The 20,069-nt window shown below is 42.9% G+C and overlaps 2 protein-coding genes across 8 annotated transcripts; one reads left to right on the forward strand and one right to left on the reverse strand.

Annotated features, from left to right (window-relative positions):
* Positions 1 to 4,519: 4,519 nt before the first annotated feature.
* LOC311113125 (lipid transferase CIDEB-like) lies at positions 4,520 to 11,028 on the reverse strand. 2 transcript variants are annotated; one of them, XM_084156278.1, is made up of 5 exons: positions 10,812 to 11,028; positions 9,452 to 9,575; positions 8,648 to 8,806; positions 5,071 to 5,261; positions 4,520 to 4,906 (listed from the first exon to the last, which is right to left on the reverse strand). In XM_084156278.1, the coding sequence occupies exons 1-5, from the start codon at positions 10,835 to 10,837 to the stop codon at positions 4,765 to 4,767; spliced, it is 642 nt and encodes a 213-aa protein (XP_084012404.1). In that variant the 5' UTR covers positions 10,838 to 11,028; the 3' UTR covers positions 4,520 to 4,764. The 2 variants fall into 2 exon arrangements, with proteins under 2 accessions (XP_084012404.1, XP_084012403.1); XM_084156277.1 differs by having other exon boundaries at positions 10,875 to 11,002.
* Positions 11,029 to 13,537: 2,509 nt separating this feature from the next.
* On the forward strand, positions 13,538 to 19,631 carry LOC311113177 (uncharacterized protein). Of its 6 annotated transcripts, XM_084156363.1 has the most exons (7): positions 13,538 to 13,998; positions 15,092 to 15,211; positions 16,152 to 16,357; positions 16,627 to 16,725; positions 16,900 to 16,995; positions 17,515 to 17,764; positions 17,872 to 19,631. In XM_084156363.1, exons 2-7 carry the CDS (start codon positions 15,190 to 15,192, stop codon positions 18,630 to 18,632), a joined length of 1,434 nt encoding a protein of 477 aa, XP_084012489.1. In that variant the 5' UTR covers positions 13,538 to 13,998; positions 15,092 to 15,189; the 3' UTR covers positions 18,633 to 19,631. The 6 variants fall into 6 exon arrangements, with proteins under 6 accessions (XP_084012489.1, XP_084012487.1, XP_084012490.1 ...); XM_084156361.1 differs by lacking the exon at positions 15,092 to 15,211; XM_084156364.1 differs by lacking the exon at positions 15,092 to 15,211 and having other exon boundaries at positions 17,515 to 17,749.
* Positions 19,632 to 20,069: the final 438 nt, after the last annotated feature.

A 20,069-nucleotide genomic window follows, 5' to 3' on the forward strand; every position in this document is an offset into this window, starting at 1 on the left:
CCACACACATGTCACAAACAACGGCCTGGATCTCAGGCAGCGGCAGAGCCTGGCACCCCTCAGACATGTCTTCTGTGAGCCCTGGTTCGGTTGAAGCTGCCCCAATAAATGGTGGTGGGAATCGGGTGCTTTGCTTTGTCCTTGACCTTCGCATGCTAAAATACCTCTAGCCTCGTAGCCCATATAATGCTTCAAATGTAAACTTTTTACCTTTCGGTCCGTTTGCTTTTGTTCGTTCTGTCTCTGGTCTGATCTGCGTTTGAGGCCACCTCATGCAATATATGCGTCAGTCCACCAAAAGTTCCTGGTTGCTAAAATTATAATGGTTCGCCTAATTTCAGTTTATGAAACAAAACAAGCTAATCATTGTACAATCTAAAGCACTGTGAAATATCCTTTCGATAAAATATTGTATTTTCAGCTGTCAGGTGCCGTTGTACAAAGCCGAAAGTAAAAAGATTAAAAAACACAATTTAACGGACATGTAAGAAATAGGGCACATAGAACGGATCTACTGCTTCTTAGACTTACTTTCGATGAGTATGACAGATCTATACTTAACATTTCTATGTACATTTGGTCGTGTCGCCCAGAAATCTGCCTTGCTATGTACATGACAGGCAATGGGTGTGTTCGAGTAGTTAGGCTAATGCAGACGGTTACACACAACTACCGAAGTCAACAGGGGAGGTGCATCTGCAGCAACCGAAAGTCAGACACAGTTTGAAGCGAATCAAATACAGATTTTCTGCATATCCGATTCGAATCTGTTCTTTTTCCTGTAGTCTGAACAGCCAAAAAGCATATGGAATGGGATATTTCAAGCCACATTTCCAACCACCTACAAAGCCGCCTCCAACTTTGTTTTAGAGAATTGTGGGGTAAAACTCATTCTGATTGGCCTGGCTCCCAAGTGGGTGGGCCTATACCCTCCTAGGCACATTCGCAACAGTGCCTGAATTGGGCAGGAGCTCACTGGTACTGAGTACCAGCATCTCACATTTTCTTCTGCGTAAGATCCTGCACCTCTTATAAAATATTGGCTAAAAGTATTGTGGAGTTCTTGCACCTAAATATAAACAGTACAGGGACCCAAAATGAGTACCAGTGTAACCGGTGTGAAATGGCTAGCTAGTTAGCGGTGCGCGCTAGCAGCATTTCAATCGGTGACGTCACTCACTCTGTGACCTTGAAGTAGTTGTTTCCCTTGCTCTGCAAGAGCCGTGGCTTTTGTGGAGCGACGGGTAACGGCGCTTCGAGGGTGACTGTTGTCGATGTGTGCAGAGGGTCCCTGGTTCGAGCCCAGGTAGGGGCGAGGAGAGGGACGGAAGCAACACTGTTACACCAGCACCTATTTCAGTACAAGTCAAGCACTGGACAACAGCAACACATGGAAATATAGCTGCAAGCAGCAATGCCGGGGTTCAGCTATGGGACCACTGTGCCACCATCAGGAACAATTTGACACATTGCCCTAGGACGAATTACTTCTGTACTGTTTACCACACTTGCCAAATATCAGAACTCAAAATAAAATGCATCATGCAATTTGCAGGTAATATGCTTTAGATGTATTTTGGACCATTTTCAATGATGTTGACTACTTTAAATGTTTTCTTCTCCAGAACCGCTGGACTGATCGGCACCAAATGTGGTATATGAATGCACATATTTTCCAAGACTCTAGCTAAACAATACGGCTGCTATAAGCAGTGAACTTGCATTCATGTTTTTTTCCTGTCCAACAGCGCCACAATGTGGCCAAACTTAACCATACTTTACAGGCTATCTAGACTCATATCCCTGAACATGTGTGCCAAATTTCATCAGTCTGAGTCAAACAGATCAAGAGATATACCAATGTGCCCGTTATAGCGCCACAGTGTGGTCGATATGAAGGTGCTTGCATATGTTGAGTCTTGACAGTGTTTGCAACATGTGTACCAAGTATTGTTACAATACAAATATTTGTGACTGATTTATAGGGATTTATGTGCAAGACCACGTGAATGTTTGTTGGTCAATAGGGGCCATGTTGTTTTTGGTACAAGCCTGAAAAATATTGCTTTGTGAGACCTTGATCCAAAGATGCCACATATTAAGTTTTGTGCAGATCGGTCATTCGGTTCCAGAGGAGTAGTGTTTAAAGTGTTTAAAAAAAAAATCCAAATTGAGAAAAATCCATCATTGCGGACTTTATGGTTCCTTGAGGCTCAATTTTTCCTTGCCATATATACCTATATACCGAATTTCAGAACTGTAGCTCAAATGAGGTGAGGGGCGTGAGCTTTCAAGTTTGCATTTTCAATCGCTTGTTATAGCGCCACCATGTGGCCAATTGGCATGGCATTGTATGAGAGGGTGTGGCCCATGGCCCTTTACCATCATAAACGTTTGCATCCTCCTAGGCCTTATTATCTCACAGGAATTTGCTTTTTTTCAGCAAATTGGCAGAACCAGTATAATAATAACAATGAACCAGAACAAATACAATAGGCTTTCACCAGCTTCGCTGCTGAACCCCTAATAACACCTTTGTTGTTTATTGTACATCCGGCGGTAGACTATATTAAATTCTATATTCATCATAATAGAAGTGCGGTGATGACCAAAAGAAAGCAAGCAGCAGAGCGATGGACAAGCATCTGGATCCAACTGTTGCAGCTAAGCTCACAGAGAAGAAGACTGAGTTAGCTCTAGCTAGGGTGGCATTCACTCCTAGTTGACTTCGAGATAGCGTGGGCAAACTACCAACGCGTGGTCCTTGGTCAGCATCTTTCCATTAGCAGCTCCTTCCAGCAGCCATTAGGGGTCAGCAGCCATTAGGGGTCAGTAGCCATTAGGGGTCAGCAGCCATTAGGGGTCAGCAGCCATTAGGGGTCAGTAGCCATTAGGGGTCAGTAGCCATTAGGGGTCAGCAGCCATTAGGGGTCAGCAGCCATTAGGGGTCAGTAGCCATTAGGGGTCAGTAGACATTAGGGGTCAGTAGCCATTAGGGGTCAGCAGCCATTAGGGTTCAGCAGCCATTAGGGGTCAGCAGCCATTAGGGGTCAGTACCCATTAGGGGTCAGCAGCCATTAGGGTTCAGTAGCCATGTATTCAGGGCAACCATTCCTCTATATATTCTGTATGTTGTTGGTTGTATTTGATGTCCTGTAATTTTCATTGACAAGCTTTTATAACACAAAGCAAATTTAGGTGAAAACAACCAATATAATATTTTATTGTCCTTATTTTAGGTCAGGCTGTGGTTCATGGTCCAACAGCTGCGCTACGGGATCAGCTGGGACGCAGAGGAGATCTGCGAGGCACGCAGCAAGATTTGCGGACCAAACCAGACGCAGGAGAAGGAGAAAGACAAAAAGGAGAAAGAGGTGAAGGAGAAGGTATTGGAGGTGCCTCGCCTCAGTAAGGAGGATGATGGGAGTAACAGGAACAAACATTCACCTGTCTCCACCTCCACTCAACTTAGCAGCCTGTCCTCAGAGTCCTCCTCACCCGTTCCTCATAAAAGCAGTAAACGCCACCCCATTGTTGCACCCAATAAGCTCAATCTTTCTTGCAGGTCCCCAAAGCTCTCCACTTCCTCCACGCTCAGTGGCGCCCCCCACAACCACAGGGCAACCTCTAGAAACCTGAGACAAAGCCCATGAAAACAACTTCAAACCCCACATGCTCTATCAGGTCTCTCACTTAGAGCTGTGGCGGAGCTTTGATTGTAACAAGAAGCCTTCGAAGGAGGAGCTCCATCGTCTGCAGACCCTCACCAGGCTCCACATGAAGTACATCCGTAAGTGGTTCTGCAACCGACGCTATTCGCTCGCGCTTCACCACCAGGTCCAGAGTCAGAGGAGAACGGCCAGTCACAGCCCAATGGCCTCCTGTCATCAAAGACACAGCTCATTCAGCATCTGACACAACCACCGCCACCACAACATGACAGCATGGACAGACCACCACCGAAGAAGAAAAGGATGTCTCAGCCAGATGATGTCGACATCATAAGCAGGAGCTGCAATGGTAACCATGACAACCCTACTGACACCACCCACCAGATTAGGTCAAGCTTGGAGTGGAAGGAAGAAGAGAAAGAACCACCTGAAGTACAGAAGAAGAAGAAGAAGAAGAAGAAGAAGAAGAAGAAGAAGAAGAAGAAGAAGAAGAAGAAGAAGGCTGAAGTTAAGAGATGCAAGGAGAACGGAAAGAATTCCCCAAAGGACAAACTGAAGGAGGAGCTGAAAGAGGTGGGGATCACAACATTCATAAACAACCCACGGAGAAGAACAAGCTTTCAAAATGGGCCCACGGCCGAAGAACAACAACAAAACCATGGCCCAGCTGGATCTCCTGAGACACTTCTTCTTGACCTGCCAGGTTTTCTCATACCCTTTTATGTATGAACAGAACTGTTTCTCCATGTTCTGCAAGTGGGTGTCTCTGACAGTGGACTGAGTGGTGTAACAACTGAAAGCATGTATTGAACACAATATGAGACAGTGATTAGAAACTACAAAGAAAGTGAAAAATAATGCATACTCAGTTTTTTAAATTAATTGCTTGCATTTGTGGATTTTCGTGGTACATTCTCAAAATTGTTAGAGAAAGATACATCCTTTTTTATAACTAACCTTATAAAAAAGCTAAACAATGTGTAATTATCCTCCTGTTTGATCACAACTCACAACCTTGCATAACTCAATCATAAACATACACTCAAGTTAGGATTAATTTGGTCATTAGAGAGCGGTCAGTCCCAGTACTGTCTTAGTTCCAGCACTCTGCGGCCTCCACCCTCTGGGGCTGCCAGAACTCTGCTCCCTCGATGATCCGCTTGATCAGATTGGCTGAGGTGATCAACATGTGACCTGCCACCTGGAGGAGGGTGGAGGCCATGCGGAGGGCCTCTCTGAGAGAGAGAGAGAGAGCAAGAGAGAGAGAGAGAGAGAGAGAGAGAGAGAGAGAGAGAGAGAGAGAGAGAGAGAGAGAGAGAGTAAGTGAGAGAATTACCATTGTTGCAGATACATCCCACCAGGCTGGAGACGTCCTCCTATCCCCTTCCTCTCCACTTACCTGAGGACTTTTTTGGGCCCCAGACATTTGAAGTCAGCGCTGACGGAGTACCGGCCTGAGAAGGTGCCCTTCACGTTCAGGGAGCCAAACACGTCCTTGGGGTTCTGCCGGTACAGGTCAAAGGTCACGCGGGCTATGTCTCTTCCTGTCCGCGGCTGGCTGGGATCTTGGGCTTTTGAGAGCACTGCACCCTGTGGGGTTAGAGTAAGATATGGGGCGAGATGAGAGACAGCAACATGGATGGTGTCACCGTGTAATCGAACCAGGAAAAACTCTGGGCCTTTAAGATTTTCCTGCTCAGGGCCCATATCCAAATACCGACTCAGAGTGGGAGTGCTGATCTAGGATCAGTTTTGCCTTTTAGATCATAATTGATAAGATTATATGGACATATCCTAGATCAGCAATCCTACTCTGAGATGCTTTGTGGATATGGGCCCAGGTCATGTGGTAGGTCTAGAGAAAAACTTAGGGCCCTACTCATCTCACTTGGCAGCTGACATGGGTGTGTACAGTCGTGGTCAAACGTTTTGAGAATTACACAAATACTAATTTTCACAAAGTCTGCTGCCTCAGTTTTGGTGATGGCAAATTGCATTTACTCCAGAATGTTATGAAGAGTGATCAGATGAATTGCAATTAATTGCAAAGTCCCTCTTTGCCATGAAAATGAACTTAATCCCAAAAATACTTTTCCACTGCATTTCAGCCCTACCATAAAAGGACCAGCTGCCATCATGTCAGCGATTCTCTCGTTAACACAGGTGAGAGTGTTGACGAGGACAAGGCTGGAGATCACTCTGTCATGCTGATTGAGTTAGAATAACAGACTGGAATCTTTAAAAGGAGGGTGGTGCTTGAAATCATTGTTCTTCCTCTGTTAACCATGGTTACCTGCAAGGAAACACGTGCCATCATCATTGCTTTGCACAAAAAGGGCTTCACAGGCAAGGATATTGCTGCTAGTAAGATTGCACCTAAATCAACCATTTATCGGATCATCAAGAACTTCAAGAAGAGAGGTTCAATTGTTGTGAAGAAGGCGTCAGGGCGCCCAAGAAAGTCCAGCAAGCGCCAGGATCGTCTCCTAAAGTTGATTCAGCTGCGGGATCGGGGCACCACTTGTGCAGAGTTTGCTCAGGATTGGCAGCAGGCAGGAGTGAGTGCATCTGCACGCACAGTGAGGCGAAGACTTTTGGATGATGGCCTGGTGTCAAGAAGGGCAGCAAAGAAGCCACTTCTCTCCAGGAAAACATCAGGGACAGATGGATATTCTGCAAAAGGTACAGGGATTGGACTGCTGAGGACTGGGGTAAAGTCATTTTCTCTGATGAATCCCCTTTCAGATTGTTTGGGGCATCCGGAAAACACCTTGTCCGTAGAAGACAAGGTGAGCTCTACCATCAGTCCTGTGTCATGCCAATAGTAAAACATCCTGAGACCATTCATGTGTGGGGTTGCTCCTCAGCCAAGGGAGTGGGCTCACTCACAATTTTGCCTAAGAACACAGCCATGAATAAAGGATGGTATCAACACTCCCAACCAAAATATTGTGGTTAAACTCAAATATACTAATTGACAAAAAACCTTTTATTTTGACAACATAAAAAAAAAAAAGTATAATCTTCGTAAATGATATCATCGGTAGGACTGGTGGAGTTATGTCGCACATGCAGCTAACAAAAACATATGGAAATGTCTGCTCTACCCAAAATTAGAACCAAATAATTGCAGCATTACTGCAAAAATGGAAGAGGAAAGTGGAAGGGGGAGAAAGTAAGGAACATGTCTGTCGGCCTTGCATTAAAGAACATAATTGGTTAAAGAAAACTGTGATAAATAAAAAAGTATACCAGTTTAATTTAAGGACCAAAGGATTGACAGCCGTCCCATATAGATTGCAAAATAGTTGGGAAGAGATTTTTGACGTACCGATCCCATGGCATAGTGTTTATGCACTTATGCAAAACGACGCCGGATTCAAAACTTAGAATTTTTCAATTTAAACTATTATATAAAATTCTTGCTACCAATAGAATGTTATTTATATGGGGGATACAATCTTCCCAGCTCTGCAAATTTTGCCTGCGAAGAGACAGAATCGTTAGATCATTAGTTTTGGTACTGTCCATTTGTAGCTTATTTTTGGACACAGGTACAGGAATGGCTAAAGGATTGTAATATTTACCTGGAGCTAACCTTGCAGATAGCATTACTGGGTGATCTGAAAAGTCATAGTCAATTGATCAATAATATAATAATACTTTTAGCAAAATTGTTTATTTTTAATTTACAATCTGTAGAAACAATGAGAATAGAAAGGTTCAGAACTTTTGTAAAACATCACAGTACAGTTGAAAAATATATGGCAAATAGAAATAGATGGGTGGTGTTGAATGGAGTTGAAGGATGGGACTAATAACAACTAACAACAACTAATAACAAGATAACTAATAATGTAAGCATACTGTGTCCATAATAAGTATATAGGTTGTAGGTTGGGAGCTTTTGTGAAAGAGCACAGTTAGAAAGATATGGCATATAGAAGCAAACCGGGTGGACATCATGAAAATGATCAGAGAGGTTGAGGGTAGAGGAAGTTCAGGAGAAAAAACAAACATAATATAATTATTATAAAATGGACTGTGTCCATAAAATTGATATAGTATGTATAAGCTGGAAGTAGAGGCCTAAGCATTGTTGTTCACTAGTTTACTCCAATTAGGGAAGGGGTGGTGGAGTTGGAAAGTAATAAAGGGGACAAGAATGTTAAAAAAAATATTTTTAAAAATTCTCCCAACCATCCAAGAACAGTTTGGTGACGACCAATGCCTTTTTCAGCATAATATAATAAATAATAATATGCCATTTAGCAGACGCTTTTATCCAAAGCGACTTACAGTCATGCGTGCATAAAAATGTTTTGTGTATGGGTGGTCCCGGGGATCGAACCCACTACCTTGGCGTTACAAGCACCGTGCTCTACCAGCTGAGCTACAGAGGACCACATGATGGAGCACCTTGCCATAAGGCAAAATAGATAACTAAGTGGCTCTGGGAACAAAACATAGACATTTTGGGTCCATGGCTAGGAAACTCCCCAGACCTTAATCCCATTGAGAACTTGTGGTCGATCCTCAAGAGGCTTTTGGACAAACAAAATCCCACAAATTCGGACAAACTCCAAGCATTGATTATGCAAGAATGGGCTGCCATCAGTCAGGATGTGGCCCAGAAGTTAATTGACAGCATGCCAGGGCGGATTGCAGAGGTCTTGAAAAAGAAGGGTCAACACTGCAAATATTGACTCTTTGCATAAACTTAATGTAATTGTCAATAAAAGCCTTTGACACTTATGGAATGCTTGTAATTATACTTCAGTATACCATAGTAACATCTGACAAAAATATCTCATAACACTGAAACAGCAAACTTTGTGAAGACCAATACTTGTGTCATTCTCAAAACTTTGGACCACGACTGTATACCTGTACATACTGTCCAATCCCTAACACAGGTCAGACGAAACACATGTACATGCCCAGATCACGACAGAGACAGACAGTGTCAAGCCTACCAAAGGGGGTTTCCATGTCTGTCCAGGTTCCAGGGCCATGAGGACAGTGTTGTCAGGCAGAGACATCAGGATGTCTTCAGAGTCCACCACTGTCCCGTCCTCCTCACACACCAGCACCACAGCCAGACTGGACAGACAAAGCATCAGGGCCTGGTACACCTGGGGTAGCAGCAGAGAGAGACATATTCAGAGGACAGACAGAAAGACACAGTGTGTGTATTTTGTAGCCACAATTACATTCTCCATTGGCATTCGCTCTGTGGTCCTTTGTAGCTCAGTTGGTAGAGCATGGCACTTGTAATGCCTGGGTAGTGGGTTTGATTCCTGGGACCACCCATAGGTAAAATAAGTGCATGCATGACTGTAAGTTGCTTTGAATAAAATCGTCTGCTAAATGGCATGTATTATTATCCTTGATCTGGCCTTGCTTGGGTCGTCACTAGTTACCCCAGCCATAAAGTCATAAACCCCCCAATGTCTTAAGTTTCTATTCTTTAAATCGTATTTTAAACCTAACCCTAACCTGAAACCTAACCTTAACCACACTGCTAACCTTATGCCTAACCCTAACCTTAAATGAAGACAAAAAAGCTACTTTTTGTTTTCATAAATTTTTACAATATAGTCCATGTTGACTTTGTGGCTGTGGTAACTAGTGGAAACTCCTTATAATTAGAGGCCAGAGCTTTTACTGGTAAGGTCACATGGTCCGGAAAAATTCCTGGCCTTAATTATAATAACCCCCACTTTTCCTTTAGTTTTTCTCTCTTTTTTGTATTTTCATCATGTCTTTCTCTTTCTCACCCTCTCTCTCAGCTCCTCCAGGGTAGCGGCTGTGACTCCCTTCCTGGTGCCCCTGTCATGGGAACACACCCTGAATGGTCTCTGGGGGGCCGGGGCCAACGACCACACCCGCCTGGTCACAGACCTGTGGAGGAAGAGGATGGAAGAAGATGTTCACAAGGCCAGATACAGCCAGCTTGAGGTAGAATTTGCGCAACCTGGTCCCAGATCTGTTTATGCTCTCTAACCAATGCCTACAGTCATTGTCATTTGTCATGCTAACAGATCTGAACCAAGCTAGAAGTTGCCCTGTTCTTGGATCAGTTTACCCCACACACCAATCTTAACCTGAACCATGAAGAAGATGTCCAACATGACCCTGTATCAGTGGTTAGGGACAACTTCTACCTATTCCCTAGTCCATAGATACACAGATAATACATTTGTACTGCACATAAGTTAATTTGGCCCAGGAGAGCTAGAAAGACGAATGTATATACTGGCTGACTGGAGATAAACCTACCTTTATGACTCACTATAATATTATAGTGCAGAACAGATACAACTGTATCTCTATGTGTAGATGTTATCTAGATACATTTACATTTTAGTCATTTAGCAGACGCTCTTATCCAGAGCGACTTACAGTTTTTAGTGAGCGCATACATTATTATTTATTTAAATGTTTCATACCCCCCGGGGGAATCGAACCCACAACCCTGGCGTTGCAAACACCATGCTCTACCAACTGAGCTATATCCCTGCCGGCCATTCCCTCCCCTACCCTGGACGACGCTGGGGCAATTGTGCGCCGCCCCATGGGTCTCCCGGTCACGGCCGGCTACGACAGATACAGTATGACGCTATGTTTTTCTAAGGTGTTCTGTATTATTTACTACTGCTGCTGAGGTATAACATCTCGTGGACAGACTACGTCATTGAGGATCTGACTAAATTGCGCAAGATTTGAGTTCTGGGTTAACCGAGGTTAGCTGAGGTACAACGTGTTTTAAGGGCGGTGGTGTGGGCTGAGAGGTATACAGAAAGAGATTGAGACTGATTGGAAGACAGGGACAGATCAATCCTAGCTTCATCAGGTGGAGACAGTGTCTGTTTGACAACAAAGGGTGGAAATAAGTAGAGGAAACACTTTCTATTCTAACTGCCTGTCCAACTTCAATTAAAGCCCTCAATTATATACATTTTCCAGTGGTTTGTTGCCATTGTGCCTTCTTGTCAAATGTCTTGGCTCGCAACAGCGTACGCCTTTACAAGTACAGTGATACAGTATTATAAAATAGCCTACCCAATCAGAATCTTATCAGAAATAATGTCTGGAAACATTATCCAGACACAGCTATTAGCAAGTAAGTGTACTTGCTTTATTAATGATGCTGTTGACTCCATATCCCACTGCCTTTCTTTCCTTCTCTCTCTTCTTTACCTCCTGTTTTTCCTCCTGTTGTTAGTGCTAGGTCGCCTCTGATTCTGAATGTCTGACCCAGCTAATTCTTTAGGACGGACTTTGTCCTGATGAATCAGATACAGACACATTGGGCAAAGTTTTGTGTGCGTGTGTGTGCATGCGTGTGTGTGAGAGAGAGCGAGAGTGAGAGAGAGAGGAAGAGAATAACACTGACCTATATCATTGACTGTGCCATGGCATTCAATCTACATTTGGAAAATGTTTTTACATGATATCAGCACAGAAATTTTTTATTTTTTATTTTTTAAAATGTAAATTACGGTAATCATGGAGATTATACATTAATTCATACGTCACATCCTGCAAGAAGAGAAGGCGGGGGAAATGTGGTTTTGGAGGAAAAGATGGCGGAAGCGGACGCTGATGTGGATCTTGAATCTAATAGCGGTGGAATCTATGAGAATTGGACTATTGTCGAAAAGAATGGAAAAGGGAGCAAAGTAGCGTACAGTGCTGAGAATGTCCCTTCGTATCTTGTAGGACTACGGTTTATTAACGAGGAGAAGCGGATCGGATTACCAATCTTGAAGAATCCATTTGAGATATCCAAACTGGTGGAGAAAGTGCTGGGTAAAGTGAAGGATGTGAGGATTACGAGAGGCAGGCCTGTTTAGATTTTTTGTACTTTTGAGGATCATAAGAAGTTTGATGTGTCGTGTGTGTCTCTTCGGAACAGGGCACCGCCAAGTGGGTAATACCTGGCGTCTCGTGGGAAGTCTGTTGCAGAGATTACATTTCTGGAGTGATTGATGCATGTCGGATGAATCGTGTGGTGAATGGAAAAAAAGTCAAGTCTGTTCTTTTGTTTTTTGATATGGAGTCTCTCACTTACTCAAGTGTAGTTTGGGTATATAAACTACAGAGTAGAACATGTATCCCAAGACCAATGCAGTGTGATCATTTGTAAAGCTTTTGAACATGTTTCAAGTGTTTGCAGAAGGGAGAAGCCGAGATGTCCAAGATGTGGAAAAGTACATCAGTTTTAAAAGTGATGAAAATGTAACATGTTGCAATTTGGTGGGAACCATGAAGCTATGTCTTTTGGAATGCTCGACAAGGTTAAGAGAATTTGGCCAAAGTCAGGGCTGTCCAAAGCATTTCATATGCAGCGGCTGTTAAAAGGGATGAGGGTTCGAATGGTACTCCTAAAGAGACCATGGTGGTGGATAGGCCTTCACCAGCAAGACCCATATGTTTTAAAGGTTAAGAAGGTGGCCTTTATAGCTATGGTGATTAATGGCACTGCCAAGCTGGAGAGGAAATTCCGGAAAATATATATCATTGTGGATGCGGTTCATGGGACTGAACTGAAAGACTTCTCGGGGGAGGAGTTGCATGGAGTATTGTCACGAGCCGTACCACCCTCTCAGGCCCTAGAGCCTGATAAGGGAAATATGGAGATTTGAAGGAAGTGGGAGTTTTGTTTTTGTCAATGTACTATTTTTTTATTTGGGTGGATTAAGTTAGTTTTCCCTATCACGTATGGATTTTCTTTTTACCTTGTTTTTTCAACCTGTCCAGTTGGTGGCAGCAATGCATATTTTTGGGTTGTAGAAGAAGAATACGTTTTATCACTTGCTTCAGTCAGTAAAGGAAGAGGTGGAGAGTATGGGATGTAGGAGAGCAGAAGTTGTGTGGAGTAGACTACGGTTTGGGCATACAGGTTTGAATGCCACGTTGTGGATGATAGGGAGACATGAAACAGGTCGGTGTGATGAGTGTTTAGTGGAGGAAACGTGGAGCAGGTGTTGATATTTTGTGAAATGTATGACATAGATAGGGAGAAATTGTGTGGAAGGGTTTGAGAGGCTGGTTTGGGTGGTGTAGTAGGGGGAGGGAAGTGGTGTCTAGAGCTCTATTTCACTTTCTTATATGGAGGACTAAAAGTGCCACAATTAAATAAATAAATACACCATTAAATAATTACTTAAATGTGTCATTAATTAATTAAAATTAGAATTAAATACATAAATGTGTTATTAAATGTGTCATTAATTAATTCAAATACCGATTCATTTTATGTAAAATACATATATAATAATTTCACTATTTACATTTACATTTCATGGTCCTGCGTTGGAGTGCTTCCTGAATTACTTAAAACTGTCAAACTGACCCATCAAAAGTTGGTAGGCGGAACCTAACGCCTGATTGGTTACCCTCTGCATCAAGCCAAGACAAATCAATTCCGGATAATGTCAGCAGGTCCTGCTTCTACATCCTCTGCTAAGTTTAAAATGTCTCTAACCAACTCCCTGGAAAGTTCACGGAGATCCTCCATTGTCTCTATCCAGGTTGGCCTACTCTACTTCAGACCAAAGCAATGGATCAGACTAGATTCGCGTTAGCCCCGCCCACTGACTTTGATGGGTCAGATTGACAGTTTTAAGTAATTCATGAATCACTGCAATGCAGGATCATGAAATGTAAATGTAAATAGTGAAATAATTATATATGTATTTTACATAAAATGAATCGGTATTTGAATTAATTAATGATACATTTAATTACACATTTATGTATTTAATTCTAATTTGAATTAATTAATGACACATTTAAGTAATTATTTAATGGTGTATTTATTTATTTAATTGTGGCACTTTTAGTCCTCCATATTCTTAGAGCAACAGGACTAATGAAAATAATGTAATGTAGTTAGGCCGTGACTGGCCTCACACTCCAATACAGTAGGTGGCGGTGTATGCACCTTGAAAGTTGGATGCGATCCGCCAATCCCGAAGGAGGAGAAGAAGCAGAGACTGCAGGAGAACTGAGCTTGTTTTTATTCCTAAAATTAACAAACTTTTATGATCAAAGTCAGTGTAATAGATACAGAATAGCAACCTCGAGAGTTGCATGTTTTCGGTTTGTATTGCTAGCTAATCACTTGTTATTGTAACCTCGTCGTTAACTTATCCAGCAATCTCAGAATAAACACTTTGTTAGCCTAGCTAGCTACAAAGTTGTCAACAAAGTTGGCTAGGGAAGTTAGCTAACGCTAGCTAGCTATCCTAAGCTAAGTATAAAAATCGACCTAAATTCGGACGGGACGATATGGCAACTAAGAAGTCATCTGAAATGGGTAATTACTTTTGTATTTTGTATTTCCAAAAGTTTTCTCTTTGCATTGACAGCTAGTGAGCTAACACTAGGAGTAGCAATCATTAACTGCAAAGAAACAGTAGCTAGCTATGGCGGGTTAGCCAGCTCAAAACAAAATAAACCTGATGGTTGCCAAACTAGCTAGCTAAATCAGTACTGTAGTCAAATAATCTCATAAAACAATACAGTTAGTCACAGTGTTAGCAAAGGCTAAGTGACATTGACAGTCTCCTAACAGTTTTACAACCAGTCAAAACATTCTGGTGTCTTTATCAACCATTCTATAATTATAAGGGCTTGGAGAAAATGGTTGCTAACAACAACTACTTGAAATTGTAACATTTTTGCCAAATATTTTTCGTATTGTCGATATGTGTGTGGTAGGAAGTTGTCAGTAATATGTTGTTAGTAGAATTTTCAGTCCAATAAACATTATCGTAACAATGAGCCATTGATATTATATCAAACACATTTGAAGTAAAGTAGGAAGTTCTGCTCAGTAATAGATTTATTACACCCTGACCATCTTAAAGGGATAGTTCACCCAAATTATAACAATTACACATTGGTTTCCGTACCCTGTAAGGAGTCTATGGGCTTGCCTGAACATCACTGTTACCATGGTTACTCCATCGATTTTCAATCTGACGGAAGTCCCCCTAAAAAAGACGCAATAGTCTCTAAAAGCCAGAATGTTGAATAAAATTATATTTACACTTACTTTACCTGTTGTACATGTTGTTGGTGCTTTTAGCAGTATAAGGTGGAAAGTGTTTACTTAACTTTTTGCGCTGCCGGTAGGTTCTGTCGATTGAATTTTCAATCTCTTGATGCATTGCACGTGATGCACAATATGTCAACAATAGCCAAATGTAACTGAACGTAGTCGACTGAAGCACGTTTCCTTGCAATCAGCTGGAAGTGTTTGCTGTTCGATTAGGCTTGGCCATATTGTGCAAGTGTTTGTCATGTGCAAATTGCATCAGTATTGAAAACGGAAATACAAACTGATATACTGACCAGCGTACTGAAGGTCGGGTTGATAACACTTCCGTGTGGATATTTTGTATCAGATTACCTCCGACATGGGGACAAAATCGGCGGACAATAGGTAAAGTAAGTGGAAATGAAGTTTGTTCAACATTCTGACTTGTAATGGGACTGTTCGGAAATGCTGAGCCTACATGTTAGAGGTGAGTGTAAGTATTTCACTCTCAGATTCTAAAAGAGGATATCTATGGACAAGGTCTGGCACTGTTTCCACATGCTAATGTTTTAGCATTTGTGGCACAAATCCCATTCAAGTCATGGGACAGATATTAGCATTGTGTCCAAATCATCCAAAAGTATCTCAAATTGATTGAGAAGCTCAACAAAGTCACTTATATGATTTGAACATGATGCGCGAAAAAGGCTACCAGTCACTCCTCTAGTACTAAGTGATTAACCGAAATTTCAGTTATTTTTTAGGTTTTTAAACAACTAACGTTAATTGACTAACTTCGGTTCAATTATTAGTATTGATTTTTATTTTTCTGTGAGCTCAATGCGCACATTGCAGTTTCTCTAGAGATAAATCAGATCAAGCCTGAACTGTGCGATGTAGTAGGGAGTTGTAGTTTCCAACAGGCCAATATTCTACATAATTTAGTGCAGAAAATGTGGTAATTAACTACAATGACCATAATCCCTTGCATGCCTACTCCGATATGTTTCTCTTTTACGCCTGCTACGTTAGGTTAGTGTGGGGCAGACAAGGAGAGAGAAGAGACAGAAGAATGTGCGATCGAGAGGGATAGAGAGCATTATCTAAGTGATTGATAGTTGGTATTCAGCATTTATAAAAGTATGCCTTATATACTTTGAAGAACTACTCAAATAGTGATTTTGTCAGACAGCATAGGCAGCAGCTCTATAGAGTTGATGACTTGGAATTAAATAAAGTCAGCAAATAAAACAAATGTAATATACACAATAACTGAAATATTTTATTAAAGTAATGTGAATAACTGATGGTTAATAAGTGATAAGCAGTAATGGGTAGTCACTACCATCATGTGACTTTGATTCTTTTTGAATAATCAAACCAAAACCGAACAGACCAAAAAAAAGCACTAACTCGTCCCTCTCTAGCCCCCTCAGACATCTCCCTCTCCTCCCTACGTCTCCTGGCCCCTCCCATCCGGCTGGTCTCTGCTGCCATGTGGAAGGTGATGAAGCAACGCGATGTGATGCGTTATGGGACTCTGGAGGAGTTTGTGACATCCTGCTGTGAGACTGTCCCTGGCCTGCTCACATCTAGACACCAGGCCAAGCTGGCTCTGGGGCTGAGAACACGGGTGTGTGTGGAGGATGATATTGTTGACCCATGGCCATAAGTCTTGGGACAGTCGTGTTGTAGTAAAAATGGGTTGCATTCATTTGGCACCAAACGGTTGAAAACTGACAAACAGGGAGGGACTACCTGAACTTGTCCAATAAGAAAGGCTCAATTTCGTTTTCCGTTGCCATGGTGCGACTTAATGAATACGACCCTGTATGTGCTTCCACTGTATGAGCTGTCAGACTCTGTTCAGTCCCTAATTATCATGTCTCTGGTAATTTGTAGTTGATCTTAGAGCTGTGCCATGGCATGGACCCACCAGATCCAGCGGTTATCCTTCCCCAGCTGGAAAGGATCCGTGCCCCCACCCCATCCTCTGCCCTGGTGAGTGACAGTCAAATGCAGGCCTTTCTACAAGTCAGCAGTTCTCTGTACTGCGAGACGAGTGTGGTATTTTAATGGTCTTTTATCACTTCACTGCTTTGTACCCTAGGAATGATTTTGTGAGAAATACAGTATGTTTGCTGTAAGTGATGTCTTTGCATGCCTATGTTGCAGAAAAAGGATGTGAAGATTGAAACAGCGGTGACCAACCTCTGGCACCTGGTTGAAAGCTTTCTGAAAGACCCCACTGAGCGAGCACTATTCTACAAGGTCAGACTGCCGCTTTGTTTTATTGTTTGACTGAGCAGCTTTTCAGGGAAGCAGGTAGCCTAGTGGTTAGAGTGGCGAGCCAGCAACAGGAGGGTTGCCCTGTCGAATCCCGGGTCCAACGGAAAAAATCAGTCAGGAAGTGAGCTGGCAACCGGAGGGTTGCTGGTATCAAATCCTAGATGCCATTGCCTGCTGTTGTGCCCTTGAGCAAGGCACTTAACCCCCCCATAACAACAGCTCCCCGGGCGCCCATTGTGGCAGCTCCCCGCGCCTCTCCCCCCAAAAAACTGCATGAATGTGTCTTTCGGAGGGGTTGGGTTAAAAGCAGAAGTCAAATTTCGGTTGGACCTTGTGTGCAATTGACCAATAAAGGGATCTTAATTAGAGACCATTCACTGTAGCCCTCATACGACCATCCTGATCTCGCGAGCTTACATTCTGTTTCGCTATGGTCGTACGAGGCTACGTCCACTGAGGAACTCTCAAATTCTCTGTCCCCCTCTCGTTTACTCCCTACAGGTGGAGTTTCCGTCAGAGTATGGCCCTCAGTTTGACCAGGAGCTGGAGAAACTGCTGTGGGAGTTCCTGCTCAGACTGGACCAGCTTCTCCCAGTGCCCAACCTGGCTCAGACGGTGTCGTGGCTCACTGAAGCCCCTCCTGTCCTGGAGGAGTGTGCACAGGCTGCCTCCCAACCCCAGCTCCTGAGGACCCTGCTCCAGCACCAGACGCTTCTGGTACACCTGGATTCTGCAGGTGGGTCTACAGAGGGTGCGTTCCAGGCCGACTACATTGCAGTCGCCTGCCAGATTTCACAGTGCCTGGGATAGATGTTTAACATATCAGCTAACCTCATCTCTTTTGTTACCTCCTATCAGCTTCTCTCCCTCCATGTATGGGCGACTACCTCCTCTCATCCCTGTCTCTCCCTCCCTCTGGAAGAGTGCAGCAAAGCGACCAATCAGGATCTAAGCCTGCCTCAGTTTCCACCCCAAGCCCTCTGTCTTTAACCCCATTAACCAATCACAGACAGACAAACTGGTCATCGCCCGTCGCACCTGTGATTGGCGGGATTTGCAACGAAGACCTTCCAGTCATGGCTTCAGCCAATAAGAGGGCAAGAACTTGCCAGGAAGGCGTTATTATCCAATCAGTTTCAAGAGATGTGGAGGAGGACGCTGAGTCAACGGAGAGGTCAAAATATACATGGGTCATAAGCAGAGTAGAGGAATCCGAAGAGGACGAGGAGATCATGGTCATGAGAAGAGGGAGGAGGAGGAGTGTGAGAGACGGAGGGAGTAAAAGAGTGCTCAGGAGAGGGCGTGGGGGACAGTTTGTTAGAGATGGAGAGAATGAAGAGGAGGATATGACGAGTGTTATAGATGGAGAGACTGAGAGAGACCTTCTTAGGGATTGTTTGGTCCAGTTGGGGATCGCAGACCTCAAGGTTCCGGAAGACCATCGCATCTATTCTTACATCGCATCCTGTCTGCTCAACAAACCCAGGGTGCTCATCCCCCGACTAACTTCCACAGACATCACTGCACTTGTGAGGTCACAATCTCCTCCTTCCCGCAGCAACGGGACACCAACAGCAGGGGAAGGGAGCTCTCCATTGGGACAGAACAGTTGCCGGTGATAACCGCATGTCGGCTTCCTTCGACCCGGCAACGGAAGTTGAGTGACAGCTCGTTGACCCTAGATATGGAGCTTCCAGCATCAGCTGACAAAGAGGAAGAGAAAGACAGGTGCTGATTAATTAAACAACCAAGGAGACTTCTACTTGCCTGGTTGCCAGATCTGGCTGTGCTTTCTTTAGCGAAATCCCCTCTTTGTTCATCATTCCATACATTCATCATCTCCTACATGTACTAAATGGCATGACGGCAAACAACTGTGGAATTATTTAAAGCACAAACAGATCTAGCAACTGGGCCAGTCAAATATCCACTAGTACTACCAGTTGTTTTTCTATATCGCTTTTGTGCTATTTTCACAAGTATGTGGTGAATTTTCAAAACGCTTTGTACAAAACTCCAACTGGTAACACTTGTAACACAGCAAGACTCGTTGAAAACTTTATTCTGCATTCATTTTGTTTGAAGACTACTTTCACCACACAAAAGGTGCTACACCTAGAATTTCTCCCCCATGTGGAAGCTAGGTGAATTGCAACAGCACTAGGCTGCATTCCCCTGCATCCCATTTTCCCATAACATGGCGGAGACTCGCGCTTGAACCTTTTACTTTCGGTTTTGATTCACCAGGTTCAAACAGCTGTAAAACTGTTTTGTTATTGAAAATATGTCACAGCGATTTAGATGGTACAATGATTCCCTACACTATTCAACGCTTGTTTTCTCGCATAAACTGAAATTGAGCAAACCGTGAAAAATTTTAGCAACCAGGAAATGACAGAGAGTTCTACATTGGCCGCTTGACCCGATTTCCACTATATAACAGCCACAAAGTCAAAACAGCTTTTCCATTTTGACAATAGATGCCGCTTTGGCGGGAGAAATCAATAGGCGAATATCATAGCCAATCACAACACTGGCAGGTAAGTAATACTGTGAAATACTATCATTCCACTATTACTGCAGATATGTTATAGACATTTTCTGAAATTACAATGCAATTTATTTATTTTTTATCCTATGTGTAGCACCTTTAATCCAAAATAGAAGTTTACTGTGAAATACCATGAACATTGATTTAATCACCAAAACACAACACAATTTCTTCTCAATTTAGGTATTTTAACAACCAGTTAATCCAATAGCAAAAAATGCAAGACCCATGTTTCAAAATTGACCTTTGAATGTAATATGCTACAGTGTGATCATTGAAGACATCTTTCACGATCATTGATGAAAAAAAAAGTATATATTGTTAAGATATCATTACAAAATAGGTGTACAACAGCACTAATGTCAACAAAATGCATGTTGATCTTTACTGGCTTAAAGCAGAGGAGAGATTGTAAGCATACTTTCTCGTTTTGTAAGAAATATTAATGTGTTGAACTCAACTGTCTACTCAATCAACTAACATACAGCTCTGACAAACATTTCAT

This window comes from Coregonus lavaretus (assembly GCF_964263955.1).
Source record: "Coregonus lavaretus genome assembly, chromosome: 39".
In the NCBI taxonomy this organism is placed as follows: domain Eukaryota; kingdom Metazoa; phylum Chordata; class Actinopteri; order Salmoniformes; family Salmonidae; genus Coregonus; species Coregonus lavaretus.